The following is a 14,367-nucleotide window of genomic DNA, read 5'->3' as shown; positions in this document are numbered from 1 at the left end:
TCTTCCTCCTTCCCATTTCGTCCATGCTGCCCCTACTCCTTTCTCCGTCTTACTACCGTCTGTGTAGATAGCTGTTGTGTCGTCATTTTGTATTAGGCCAGGGTCAGTTGTGATGGCGAAGCTTATCTCCGGTTTTTCCGCGGGATGGGGTTGTTCTAAAGCAGGTACGGCTCTCTCAATCCGGTCTCCTTCGCGTATGAACGGAGACGACCCCCTTCTGGCCTCAAACATCGCGGCGGCTTCTTCCACCCTGAGGTCGAGGGGCAGTATCCCCGCCAATAGCGTCGCGGAATTTAGCGATGCCGTCCTGTAGGTCTTTGCTATTTTCTGTGCAAATGCCCTCTGCACCGTCTCCAGTTTTTTCTTCGTGCACAGTTTCTTAACTGTCGGTGCCCAGGCTGCCGACGCGTACGTAATTATCGGCTCTATGACGGCTTGGTATACCTGGTGTACCATGTCTCCCGTCATTCCCCATTCCAGCTTCGCCATTCTAGCTACTTTTTTATGAATATCCGCCGCTTTTCTTGTGACATTTTGCACATGCTTGTTAAACGTTAGCCCTTCGTCTATAGTCAGCCCCAGTAATTTAATTTCCTTCTCTAATGCTATGTCCTGTCCATTCATTCTTATTCTTGGGGTATCGAACTTCAATCTTCGCGTCAGGACCATTGCTTTGGTTTTTTGTGGCGCGAAGTTGAGCATGTTCTCGATACCCCACTTCCTCACATACTCGAGGGCAACGTTCGCTCGGTTTTCGATGGAGTGCGTGTCCGTTCCACTGAACATCAGCACAACATCGTCTGCGAAAGCTTGTGCGTATGTCCCATCCTCTTCTAGTTCGACCAGTAGTGGGTCGAGCAAGATGTTCCAGAAGGTGGGCCCGCTAATCGAGCCCTGAATGCATCCCTTTTCAGGTTGCCTCACATTCTCTCTGTTTGCGTAGCGGACCACCACCTTCCTGCCTTTGAAGTAGTCTTCCACTACCAGCCTTAGTTGCTTGGGACAGTCTTTCTTTGCTAGTTGGTACTTGATCGCCGGCCACCATGCGTTGTCGAAAGCCCCCTCGATATCTAGCGACACCATCAGCACTATTTCCTTGTTTTTAATGTGGCTCCTCGCTTTTGTCAAGATATCGTAGAGGGCATCCTCCGTGCTCTTTCCTGGCATGAATCCATACTGCCTCCTGCTCATCCTGGGGAGTAGGCTATGTCTTATTCTATTTATGATCACCTTTTCTAGGATCTTCCCCATGACTGGCAACAGGCCTATTGGACGGTAGGATTTGGCGGCCGCGTAATCCTCCTTTCCTGGCTTCCTCAGTACCACTATCGTGCATTCCTTCCATAGATCAGGGAAGCATCCCACTTCGAGGCATTTATTGAAGATGGCCAAGGGAACCTCCGGGTTCGCCGTGATAGCTGCGCAGCAGATATCCGCAGTGAGTCCGTCAGCCCCCGGGGCCTTCCTCGGGTTGAAGCTTCTAGCAGTGCTGATGAGCTCCGCCATTGTGATTGGCACTTCATCAGCACTACTTCCCTGCAAGCTGCTGGTCATTTCCTCAACCGTTTTCCTCATTCTTTGATGGATGTCATTATCCATCTCACAATTGTCAGGCGGGAAGAATTTCTGTGCCAGCAGCTGCACCGATTCTTCGGAGTTCAGCGAAATGCCCTTCTCTATTAGCGTGGTGTCTTCCCTGATCCCTTCCGCCTTTCTTATTATTTTATATATTCTGTCCCATAAGCTTTCCCCTTCTTGCTTCGTGCAGAGTTTTTTCCACCCTTCCTTTTGAGCCCTTTCGATCTCTTCTTCGTATATCTTTTTTGCCTCCAGGTAGGCAGTTATTACGCACTCTCTCCTCCTGGGAGCTGCGTATGAGATCCTTTTCTTTTTTCTAACCATGTCTTTCTTTAGGGCCTCTATTTCTTTGTTCCACCAGGGTGGATCGAAGCTTTTCTTCCTTTGTTTCAATTTGGGGATATGTTTCTCAGCGGCTTTTGTAATTAATTTTGTGTATTTCGTTACTATGTTATTGACCCCGGCCTTTGTGTCTTGTCCTTGTATCCTTTCTATGGTGATGTCATGATTTCTGTGTCCTATACTTACCTTATTCTTAAATTCCTCCCAGTCTGCATTTTTGGTACTGTATTTGCGGGTTGTCTTCGGTAGGTTGTGCGTTTGGGGTTTTTGAAGGGCTGTAGTCATAAAAATTGTGTTGTGGTCAGAGCTAGTGATGGAAGTATCAACCCACCATCTCGTTACCTTACTGAGGAGGGCCGTTGTGCATACTGTTATATCTACTGCACTCGTGTATCTACGGCCCCCTCTTACGGTGTCGAAGGTGGGTGTGTTGCCACAATTTAGGATGCTCAGCCCTTCTTCGTCAAGGAACCCTCGTAGTTCCTTTCCTCGTGTGTCTTCGTTTCGGCTCCCCCACCATTCACTCCATGCGTTCACGTCCCCTCCAATCAGTACCATCTTGGTTTTTAGTCTCTTCGTGAAGCTTCCTAGTTGTACGAGGTATGGTTCGATGGGTTCATCGCCTTCGAAGTACACTGAAATTACCCCTATCTCCCACTGGTCCGTTCTCAGGACAACAGCCACTATGTTTTCCGTTATAAGAGTTTTGTCTTGTAGGACCTCAATGTGCTCGTCGAAAACAAGTAACGCCGCCTTCACCGGTTTCTTTCCAGTGGGTACGCACTGCACTACTCTGTACACAGGGCTTTCTGCCATCTGTTTACTGGCCCCTGTGTACGGTTCCTGGAGTAGCGCTATCTTAACTTTCCTACCGCCCGCTTCTTTTACAAACTCCTGGATCGCGATTCTCTTTTTTCTTAGGTTCGCTTGTGCCAGGAGAAAGCCGGTAATTGTATTTGTGCCCTCGGCTTTTTTAACAGTACGCGTAGCTTTGCCTTGCCGCTTTGTCCCACCCCTGTCGGGTTGGACAGCTCTGGCTAAAGGCGCCATGCTCCGCGTTTTTTCCGTTTATACCTTTACAGTTTATGCAGCTGGGAGGCTTTCCGTCCTTATACATCTGGCAATCAGCCCTCATGTGGGCTCCTCCACAATGGCTGCACACCTCTGTCTCCTTTTTACAGTGTCTGCGGGTATGTCCATACCCCAGACACATTGTGCATTGGACCAGAGGGGATTGGTCCTCTACCCAGACCCTCTGTAGGTCCACGTGTATCCTGCCAGCCGATGTTAGCGCTTGCCAAAGTTTAGGCGTGACCTGGAGGACCACGTGGCTCTCCAGAGGGTTTCTCGCCTTTCTTCTATATTTTTCTGTTATTTCCATGTCTCGTTCCTCAAGGTGTGCAGTCATGTGTTTGTTCTGATTCCTTATGGCCCGGGTAATATCCTCAGTTGAGTTGCAGGACAAGATATTTTTTATTTTAACTAGGGGGTTTTTGTTTAAAGTGTCTTTCACTATCATTTGTTCTCCTAGCTTCTCCTTTAGTCTGTTCCTTTCTTCCTCCGTCCTACAACCCATTATCACCTTCCCATCTCTGGCTCTCTTTATTCTTTCCACCTGCCAGCCTTCTTCTTTAGCATTCAACAGATTTCTGATATTTTGCATGGTCGCTTCCGTCGTATCGCTTGCGCCCTTGGGCGCTACTACGACCGAGTGCAGCGTTCGTTTTTGTCTCCCCGGGCCATCTTTATTGTATTGCTCCTGACCGAAATTTCCTTTGGTCGCTTCAGCGTATGACCTCATTTGCTTTTCCCATATATTATGCCTTTCTATTTCTTTCCTTTCTTTTTCTTCAAACTCTTTCCTAATCTCGGTCAGGACGCTTTCATTGTTCTTCGTTGCCAGATGTTCCATTTCTTTTCTGAGTTTCTCTAGTTTTTTATTTTCCGTTTCCATTCTCTCTATTTGTTTATTTAACCTGTCGTTTACATCCGTTTGCATTTCATTTCTTTGTTTCGGTGTTTGTTTGCCTGGGTTCTTTGTTAGCTCCTCTTCGGCCTCCTTAACTATTTGGCACAGCCGCTTTACAGCTGACTGTACCCCTGTTTTTATATCTGTCTTTATATTGCGAGACTCCGCCAGGTGCGCCATTGCCTTTAAATAGCAGTTTTTGGCTTCTTTTTCCCTGGTTTGAGCGGGAGCAGGAGACTTACCTCCTCCACCCGCCCCAGCCAGGGGAGCCTCTTTTGCCACCTTTGGGGCCTGGCTGGAGGCCTCCTCCCACTTGTCAATGCTGCGCCTGATGGCAGGCGCCGATGTCTGGTTACTCGGAGGAGTGCGAAGACCCAACATTTCGCCTATTAGGATTTGTCCCTTTTTTAAAATAAAATAAGATAAAATCAATTAAGTTCAATAGAGTACTTAGTCTAGGGTCTACTCCCAATAGGGTAGTAGACGTGTCAATAATATATTTTTTATTTACAATTTTTAAATATACAATAAACTTATCCTAGAGTCTACTCCCAATAGGGAAGTAACCGTCAATTTACAATAATAATATTTTTATATTTACAATTATTAATTTCTTAATAATATTACTTAACCTAAGGTCTACTCCCAAAAGGGTAGTAGCCGTGTCAGTATAATTACAATGCAGTATTATTTATAATTAGATTATTTAATAAATTAAAAGTCAAAAATAAGGTCTAATACTGCTGACTAAAAATGTATATAATAACAGTTCCCAATAGGGGGAAGTTATGTCAGTAGTTTAAAACTTAGCCTACTTTCTTATCTAACTTAAAACTAGTGTCTTTTCCCAAAGGGGAAAAGGCAGTCAATAAAGCTATTTGTTTTAGGTCCTCGGGAAGGGCTGGTATAATTTAGAAATAAATAAATACGCGCGCTGGACCGTCCGCCCTAGTCGACGAGGATGTGTGTGTTTGTGTATAAGTGTGGTGGTTGTCAGGTGACTCCCCTCTTTGAGTGGAGTCAAATGAGCCGTCACACTTAGTGTTTATGGTGTTTTGTGTGTGTGTGTGTGTGTGTAAGTCACTTGTGTGTCCGTGTAATTAGGTGCGGTAGCTATAATAAGACTCCCCTCTTTGAGTGGAGTCGTTTGAGCCGTCGCACCTGTATGTTGTTATTTTGATGGGTGGTCAGGCGGACGTGTCCCTGGGTTAGATGCGTTTTTTATATATGTATATTCCCCTAATTTGTCCAAACTTGCTAAGTATACGTATATTACGTATACAAGTCCGCTGCCAAAATTGCCGAAAAACGCACCGTTTTCGAGTTATTTACTGCCAAAAGATTTTAATATTTCAAAAGTTTTAGAAATTTTTAATAAATTTTTAAAATTTGGAATTTAAAAATTTGGAATTTAGATCCTGGTAGGGGCGGACCAGGCGGACAAAACCAATATATTAATATGTATTAATATATTGATCTGCCTTTAAAAACGCGAAAAAACCAACCGTTCCCGAGATATTCCCGATTTTTTAGTTTTTTATTTATTTTACATTAATTTAAACCAACTGCTTCATAATTCTTTTCATTGCTATGCACAATAATTATGTTTATCAAGCAGTCTAGTCTGTCTCAATACAAGAACATAACAGTACATATACGTCTTAATGTCTTATTTTCAAACATACTATTGGCCTTAATTATGTAATGTTTTGACACAATCATTATTCAGTTTGAATGTAACTTACAAGTCTTAGACACTTGTAGTATATTTGTAAATAAGGTGTTCATATTTGTAATATTGTGATAAATTATTATATCTAAGTGGGCAAGTATTGTGATGAGATATAAAATAAAATATTTAATTTTTAATATCAGAAATAGACAAGAGTCCTAAGGAAAAACAAAAATATATGTTTTATAATTTGCTTAATTAAATAACAAATAATCTCTTAACACCTAGTGCTACACTCAAAATAAGTTTGAGCAAAACATTAATTACACAATAGTAATTACTAACTTAACAATGGTTAGATTAGATATGATACAAAACTAGAACCCATGGAATTATATGAGAGAAACATACAGATGTATCCAACATAATTATTTAAAATATTAAGCCCCATCAACCTTAGAACTACACATATTGTGTGGCTGTTTTGATTTTTAAACCCTCATTTAAATTTCTACCCTGTTTAGGTGTTCACCTGAGTTTTTGTCAATTTTTTCTCTGTTTTACAGTAATAAAAATGTTTGAAATTTTTTTTTTATTACTTTAGTTATGCCCCCCATGATTTTCGGATACCCAACAATCTTTTATTGTTACAGAGAGGCGACCATTTGTTTGCCTTAAGAAAATAATTATCAATTAAACAAATTCTGAAATATGTCTGTCATAATACACATACCATTTATTATGTTTGGGGTCTTTTACAATTCTTTAATAATATTTGAACAATTATTTCAGGTAATAAAAATTCTAGGAATTTTCTTAAACATCAACCTCAAATAGTCCTAAAGAGTTGATGTGCTTAACCGCTTATATACTGTACCTGACTGTTCTGTTCTGACATGGATATATGTTAAAGAGATAACCGTTGACAGCAGACATTGTATTTGTGAGAGTGTTGACATTGACAACTGAATAGTTATAGTCTGCCTAAACGATGGATTCCCTCTGGATGTCAACAAATGTTTCAAACATTGGTATTTTTATGCCGTTCGGTTCTTCGGCGTCTTCAGCGTCTTCCGGTTCGGTCTTGACAAATACTTCTTCAATTTGCATGGGATCTTTGGAACATCCAGGCAATTGCGTTATGGAACGTAATTCCCTGCATTTCTTTTTCGCCTGCGCGTGAGTCATGTTCAGATGTTTTGTGAAATAGTGAATGCGGACATAAGATTGAGTTTTGAACTTCTTTCCACACTCATTACAACCATATAGCTCTTCTTCGTTTGTTGGTGATTGAGGATTCATATCCTCCACCATGATAAGTTTCCTCTTATTCTGCCTTCGTATTTGTGCACGCGTCATGTGCAAGTGCGCGACCTGATAGTGCACCTTGACATAAGACTGCGTCTTGAACTCTCTTCCACACTCGGTACACGGGAACATCTCACCTGCGTGAGACTTTATGTGCCGTGTTAGAACTTGCTGATTCGCAAACGCCTTCTGACAATGCGGACAATGTTTGTCCCGAGGTGGGACGGCCCCCAAATGGCGTGTGGCGATGTGGTCTCGCAGACGCACTGGGGTCCTAAACACTCTGCCACAGGTACAGGCATGACCGCCTGCGTGTTGTAAGTGGGTCCATTTAATGTGCGATCGTACTTCGCCCTTTGAATAGTATAGACGCTTGCAATGATCACATTGATACTTCTTGCCACCATCAACGTGCATTCTCTGAACGTGGTTGTGCATCTTAGCGCGGGTATCAAACGGCCGCTTGCAGTATGTACAGCGGTTGTCTTCGTCGGGACGAACAGTAAAATTGACCGCATGCGCGGCTTTATAGTGCTCCTCCAGCAGATGTGAATTCCTAAAACTCTCCGAACACTCCAAACAGACAACTTCACATGATTCGTGCGTCAACATGTGCGTCTTGAGGTACGATTTGTGTTTGAAGGTCCGGTCACATTCCGGACATTTCACTATTTTTGAGTCTTGAACTTCTTTATTATGTTTTCTAATATGATTCCGGTACCACCCACTCTCATAGTAGACCTGTTGGCAGATGGGGCACTCCATTGGGGTCGATTTTGTATGAATCTGCTCAATGTGACGGCGGAGGTATTGCGGACGCTTGAAGGTAGACCCGCACTGGTCGCAGTTAAACGTATTCCCGCTGTGCATAAACGATACGTGGCCTGCCACTGCGTCTTTGTCCTTGTATCGCACGCTGCACACCATACACCTGTATCTTCTATAATGTCGCAATTTGTGACGATGAAGTGTCTCCTCACTCTTCATATAAGTATTGCACACTTCGCAAACAAATTCACCTGATTCCTTTGCGTGCAACTTCATATGCACATCATAAGCATCTTTCACAACAAAACCAGCAGCACAACCTTTGCATATATAATTCATATGTTTTCGAGACTCATAGGCTTCTTTCAACTCAGCCAGACGCTCCTCTTCAGTAATTGTCACTATCTCTATCTGGTTAAGGATGTCATACCCATAGTACTCCTCAGTTCCTTTTGAAGAACCTTCTTTAGATGGTTTTTCAGTAGTGGATTTTTTCTCAGGTTCCCATTCATCATCAGAAAGCATTATCTTCTTCCTTCTTTGTATAATTGGATTTCTGTTTTTCTTTTTTTTACCTGTTGATGTAGATGACTCTGCTTTATCATTCATTAAAATATCTATAATTCCAAGCACTTCTGGCATATCTGGTGGCTCACTTTTAATTACCATATTCACTACATGCTCCGTATTTTCCGATAAGTTGATATTTTTGTTATGACCTTCTTTAGCTATGGTTCTTTCCACATCACAAATTTTTTCTTCCATTTCAATTTTTTTAAGGTGAACAATCACGTTATTAAGAAAAGGAATACGAAACCGATAAAATTAAGCGAGATTTTTAGTAATTATTTCCACTTTCTAACTTCCTAACACTACTTTCTTTTACTGCTTATCCCGTCTTTCGATTTTTATGACAAATCAATCTACATCTAAAACATTAAACACATTTAGCAGACTTAAGTCATGTATGTATGTCATGCCATTACCACAAAACTAAAGAAGAAATTCGCCATGATAGATTAAAACAATCTACCAATTACAGTTTGATAAAGTCATTTGAAACAAGTGTCTCTATTGAATGTGATTACAGACAGGTAACAATAAATATTTTTTATCAGACTATGAATTATAATGATAAGAACACGATCAAAAAATTCACATCTTTAGTGCTTTTTTTTCATAACATTTTATTGATCAACTTTGTTGAAACAAAGTTGAAATCTTCCCGTCGACTTTTCTCGGCAACCGCTGGGTCGTTCTTGTTGCTTGAAGCGGCACCTTCCTGGTCTTGACGGGAGCTTTCTGTTGATATGCCGAGTCGTTGTCGTCCCACGGGAACACTGACCACGTGCCACGTGCTTTTTGTTATTTTTGCTTCTAGGCGCTTAAGTTTTATTCTTAAAATTATGTGCGACCCCTCAAACGGTGCAGAATAAAATGCTGCACCTTACGGTGATTTTTAATTATAGGGTTGTCGCTTTACTTTTTGTAGAAATCTTTATTTTTTGCTTCTTTGTAAGGTTATATTATTCTTTTCGTTATTAAAATTTTTCCGCCGCGCCGATTTTAAATAGTGATACGTCGTTAAATTCAGCTTGTTAAGGCGCTTTTTTTGACGTATCACACATGTGGGGGAAAACGCGCTTTCACAGAGCACGTGCCATGTGCTTTTCTGGTTTTTCTTAATTTTCTCCTTTTTTCCTGAATGGAAAAATCTGATTCACGTGTCAAAAGATGCGTCTCAATAAGGCGCGTTTGATCGTGTATTAAAAATAGGTGGTTACAGATCTCAATTCGACGCCGCACGCACTTTTATGTGAAAAATTTGTAACTTTTTCGATTTTTTACACTTTTTATAACTTTTTCTTGCTATTTGGACTAAAATAGTTATATCACTGGATTCGCCGTCACAAACTGCACACAATGATATACTTTGTTTGTTAATCGCGTTAAAAAATCCTATTTTTAGGATTTTTCGATTGCGGAACTGTATTGATTTGATGCTTTCGCGACGGCGGTTCGACTGCGACTGGTTTTTTTTTTTTTTTTTTTTTTTTTTTTTAATTGCTAGTAGGCCTACCTCCCCGGCGACTTAAGCCCCGGGGCCGAGGAAGCTAAGCTAAAAATAAGCTTTTCATGGTCGTTTTAATTTATTGATGTAAAGAAACAGTATATACATTGAACGTGGGTAAGGTGGCTGAGGGTTGGTTTTGCTATAGGATACAATTCTTTTCCCTCAACCACCTGAACAGAGTCCGCGTCTTGAAACTAATCTTAGAATAATAGTTATTTGTGTACAGTTGCATAATATAAAGTTGAATTTAAATCTTAGTTATGTAAGAGTAGGCTATAATAATAGTAACGTTTAACAAAGGTAAGTGGAATTAATGTATTGTAAACTATAATATAAAATATAAAAGAAAAAGAACAAATCAAAGGTGAGTTTAACACTTATACATTGTTAAGGATAGAACACGGGTAGGTTGTTGAGGGTCGGTTCTGCTATTTGATACAATAACCGACCCTCAGCCGCCCGATTTAAGTCCGCTACTTAACACGATAATAAAATTAAAATTTAGATATAACAGTACGGATCAAAGGTAAATTCTGCACTAAAACAATATTAAGTACAATACAAAGGTGAAATTTAACACTAAAGCCATATTAAGAATTGGACACGGGTAGGTTGTTGAGGGTCGGCTCTGCTATTAGATACAATAACCGACCCTCAGCCGCCCGATTTAAGTCCGCCTCTTAACATGCTAATTACATATAAGTCTAGATAAAAAAGTACAATTCAAAGGTGAAATTTAACACTAATGCCATATTAAGATTTAAACACGGGTAGGTTGTTGAGGGTCGGTTCTGCTATTAGATACAATAACCGACCCTCAGCCGCCCGATTTAAGTCCGCCTCTTAACATGCTTATTACATATAAGTCTAGATAAAAAGTACAATTTAAAGGTGAAATTTAACACTAATGCCATATTAAGATTTAAACACGGGTAGGTTGTTGAGGGTCGGTTCTGCTATTAGATACAATAACCGACCCTCAGCCGCCCGATTTAAGTCCGCCTCTTAACATGCTAATTACATATAAGTCTAGATAAAAAAGTACAATTCAAAGGTGAAATTTAACACTAATGCCATATTAAGATTTAAACACGGGTAGGTTGTTGAGGGTCGGTTCTGCTATTAGATACAATAACCGACCCTCAGCCGCCCGATTTAAGTCCGCCTCTTAACATGCTAATTACATATAAGTCTAGATAAAAAAGTACAATTTAAAGGTGAAATTTAACACTAATGCCATATTAAGATTTAAACACGGGTAGGTTGTTGAGGGTCGGCTCTGCTATTAGATACAATAACCGACCCTCAGCCGCCCGATTTAAGTCCGCCTCTTAACATGCTAATTACATATAAGTCTAGATAAAAAAGTACAATTCAAAGGTGAAATTTAACACTAATGCCATATTAAGATTTAAACACGGGTAGGTTGTTGAGGGTCGGTTCTGCTATTAGATACAATAACCGACCCTCAGCCGCCCGATTTAAGTCCGCCTCTTAACATGCTTATTACATATAAGTCTAGATAAAAAGTACAATTTAAAGGTGAAATTTAACACTAATGCCATATTAAGATTTAAACACGGGTAGGTTGTTGAGGGTCGGTTCTGCTATTAGATACAATAACCGACCCTCAGCCGCCCGATTTAAGTCCGCCTCTTAACATGCTTATTACATATAAGTCTAGATAAAAAGTACAATTTAAAGGTGAAATTTAACACTAATGCCATATTAAGATTTAAACACGGGTAGGTTGTTGAGGGTCGGTTCTGCTATTAGATACAATAACCGACCCTCAGCCGCCCGATTTAAGTCCGCCTCTTAACATGCTAATTACATATAAGTCTAGATAAAAAAGTACAATTTAAAGGTGAAATTTAACACTAATGCCATATTAAGATTTGAACACGGGTAGGTTGTTGAGGGTCGGCTCTGCTATTAGATACAATAACCGACCCTCAGCCGCCCGATTTAAGTCCGCTTCTTAACACGGTATGAATCTAAGTATAAATATACCTGTAAGATAAAAAATTTAAAACATTGATTTAGGTTGTCGCTCCCATTTGGAGTCTTTGAGACACTGATATATTAGGCTATGGTAAAATAGAATTATACAAGGAATGATTCGCATGTTATAAAAAAGAGAAGAATGCCTTGTTAAAAATATACAAATTAATTAACTTCAGTATCAAGTAGATTAGTATGTATGTGAAATCTTACATCATTTAAATATTAGATGCTTGCTACACAGATTTTAAAATATAATGAACTAACCTAAGGTGGTAAAGTGTTGATAAATATCATACCAACCTTAAATTATGTAGAGAAAGATTGTTTAACATTAAAATTTAGATTAAGATTGTCCGCATGTTATATAAATGCTTGATAGACAGATCTTCAAGTAAGTTGCATTTTTTAAAAACAAATATTGAATATGGAAAATAGAGAATAACTTGTGTTTCACAAAATTGGAATATTGCAGTTATATAGGCGTTTGACTGATAGTTGATTACATTTATAATTGGTGATAGAGTGATATAAAGAAAATGAGGTAAGGTCATAAGTAAATTACATAATTGATGCACTGAGTAAGAAATAATGTTAATATACGTAAGGGTGGATTACGAGCGTATTATTATTATTGGTTTATTTATTTATTTGATAGCGTCCAGTAGGTATGGGAGGGGTGGTGGTGTTTAATGTTTGTTGTGAGGTGACGGTTGTGTTGTTGTGTGTTATTTGTGTAGGTGGACAAATGCCCCCGGGCAAGAGACGCGTGTGAGGTCGCTATTAATTAATGTTTTGTGTGATTGTGTTACTGTGTTTATTGTGTTTATTCGAGTGATTATATTAGATGTTGTTGTGTATGTTGGGAATTTATGTGTAATTAATTTTAGCCTCGACACGGGCCCGCATGGCCCTTACTTTAGGGCACTTGTCAGAATCAGCGCGGTGTAGAGTGCCAGTGTTGGTGTTAAATTGTTTATTATGTTCGGCGCAATTGGTGCAGTTATGTACTTCGGCCTTGCACTCCGCTGTGGGGTGGTGAGCGGAGCACTTGGCGCATGTGGGTGTGGTGTTGGGGCAGCGGCTCTTGGTGTGTCCGAAGTTTAGGCAGTTTTGGCACTGCCTAAACGGTGAAAAGTTGTCGCTGTGGACCCGCTGCATCCCTATGTTAACTCTGCCTAGGTCGGCAAACGCCTTCCAGGCAGAGGGTGTGGTGTTTAGTACTACGTTATAGAGTGTTGTGTTCCTGTTTTTAGATATGAATTTGGTGCTAAATATTATGTGGTCGGTAAGTGTCGGGTTTTGATCTTTGATAATTTTTGTCAATTCGGTTTCGGGTATTACTTTGTTAATACCTTTGAGTATTATCATCGGATCGATCCGCTTTTCCTCTTGTGTTTTTATGATTGTATTTTTCTGTAATTGTGTAAGTGTGTGTTGTTTATGCTCGTCTCTTTCGAACACGATTTTGATCTTATTTTTAGATAGCGGGGTGACCTTCAGAGGGGCGTATCCGCCCTGTCTGAAGTCAACTGTTCTGCTTATCTGTGTTAATAACTGCTCGGCAGTGTTGAGACCCTCTCCGGACACTACGACGGAAGGGCCTGCAGGAGGTTTAGGCGTGGCGGCGGCCTTAGCGTAGGATTGATTAATCTTATGCGGGTCCGCCACTACTGGTTGTTTTTCCGTCGGCGCGGGTTAAGGACATGCCTTTAAAGCCCTGGTGTGTTCCTGCATAACCCTGTTCGACTCCTCGAGTAGCCGAGAGTGGGCCTCAATTTTGTGTACAAGTTGTGTTTGTGTGGTGCAAATTGCAAGTGTTGTAGATTTAGGTGTAGTAGTTGTGGATGTTGAAGATTTGTCAGCCTGTGGTGTAAGTGGTGTGGGAGCGGGAGGGGTGGTGCGGATGGTGGATGGAGGGTCAATTAGGCCGATGACTCCAAAAAGACCTTCGATGGCCTCGGTAATAGCGGCTTTTAATTCGCCCTTAATGTTGCGAGAGGCAGATAGAGCTTGTAGGCCTGTCTGCCTGTATTCCTTAGCCATCTCCATGTGAACCGACTCTGTTGGGTGTTTTACACGAGTGAAGGCCGGGCTCAACATCTCTACTAGGGTCCGTCTTGCTGGTGTTGAGGACGTAGAGGGAGTAGATGCTTTGTTTGTTGGTTTGGGTGGAGTTCGGGGTAACATTTTGCTGGTGGAGGGTGAGGGGGGGTGAGGGGGGGATGAAATGTGGACAGGTGTATTCACCTCTTCGAGCTGAGTCGTTTGATACCCAACTCGAGGGGGTGGGGGTGGGGGGGAAGATTTTGTCAGGATGGGGGGTAAAAACCTGTATTGTGGGGTGGAGGGGGGTTTTTGAGAGGAACACTGTACACTATCAAATAGAGCTCGCCGAGCCGGTTAAAATAAGCCCAAGCTCGACGGGTTTAGGATAAAAATTTTGGAATATTGAAAATTTACAAATATGGGGCTGGTAATCCACCCTACCTTGTGTTAAGGACCAGGATTGCTCGCCAGCTGTTGCTCGTAATGTAGTGGTGACACGTGTTTTCTGCCTGCCCCCGGAGAGGACAAGCCGTTGGTGTTGGTGCTGGAGCTGTTCCAGCTGGTCACCAGACAATCTGGTGTCCAGCTCGGTGAATGGAAAAT

At 41.2% G+C, this 14,367-nt stretch overlaps 1 protein-coding gene across 1 annotated transcript; it reads right to left on the bottom strand.

The window, feature by feature from the left end:
* Nucleotides 1–6,254: 6,254 nt before the first annotated feature.
* Nucleotides 6,255–8,834, bottom strand: LOC125055439 (zinc finger protein 26-like). The gene has a single exon (XM_047657903.1). The coding sequence runs from the start codon at nt 8,400–8,402 to the stop codon at nt 6,546–6,548; it is 1,857 nt and encodes a 618-aa protein (XP_047513859.1). The 5' UTR covers nt 8,403–8,834; the 3' UTR covers nt 6,255–6,545.
* Nucleotides 8,835–14,367: the final 5,533 nt, after the last annotated feature.

The sequence above is a fragment of the Pieris napi genome, chromosome 13, assembly GCF_905475465.1.
Source record: "Pieris napi chromosome 13, ilPieNapi1.2, whole genome shotgun sequence".
In the NCBI taxonomy this organism is placed as follows: domain Eukaryota; kingdom Metazoa; phylum Arthropoda; class Insecta; order Lepidoptera; family Pieridae; genus Pieris; species Pieris napi.
The sequence above is the reverse complement of the archived record's forward strand: the minus strand, read 5'-3'. Positions and strand labels throughout refer to the sequence as shown.

What these genes read in the sequence shown, in the direction of transcription:
- LOC125055439 (XM_047657903.1), bottom strand. Translation starts at nt 8,402, where the DNA reads ATGGAAGAAAAAATTTGTGATGTGGAAAGAACCATAGCTAAAGAAGGT.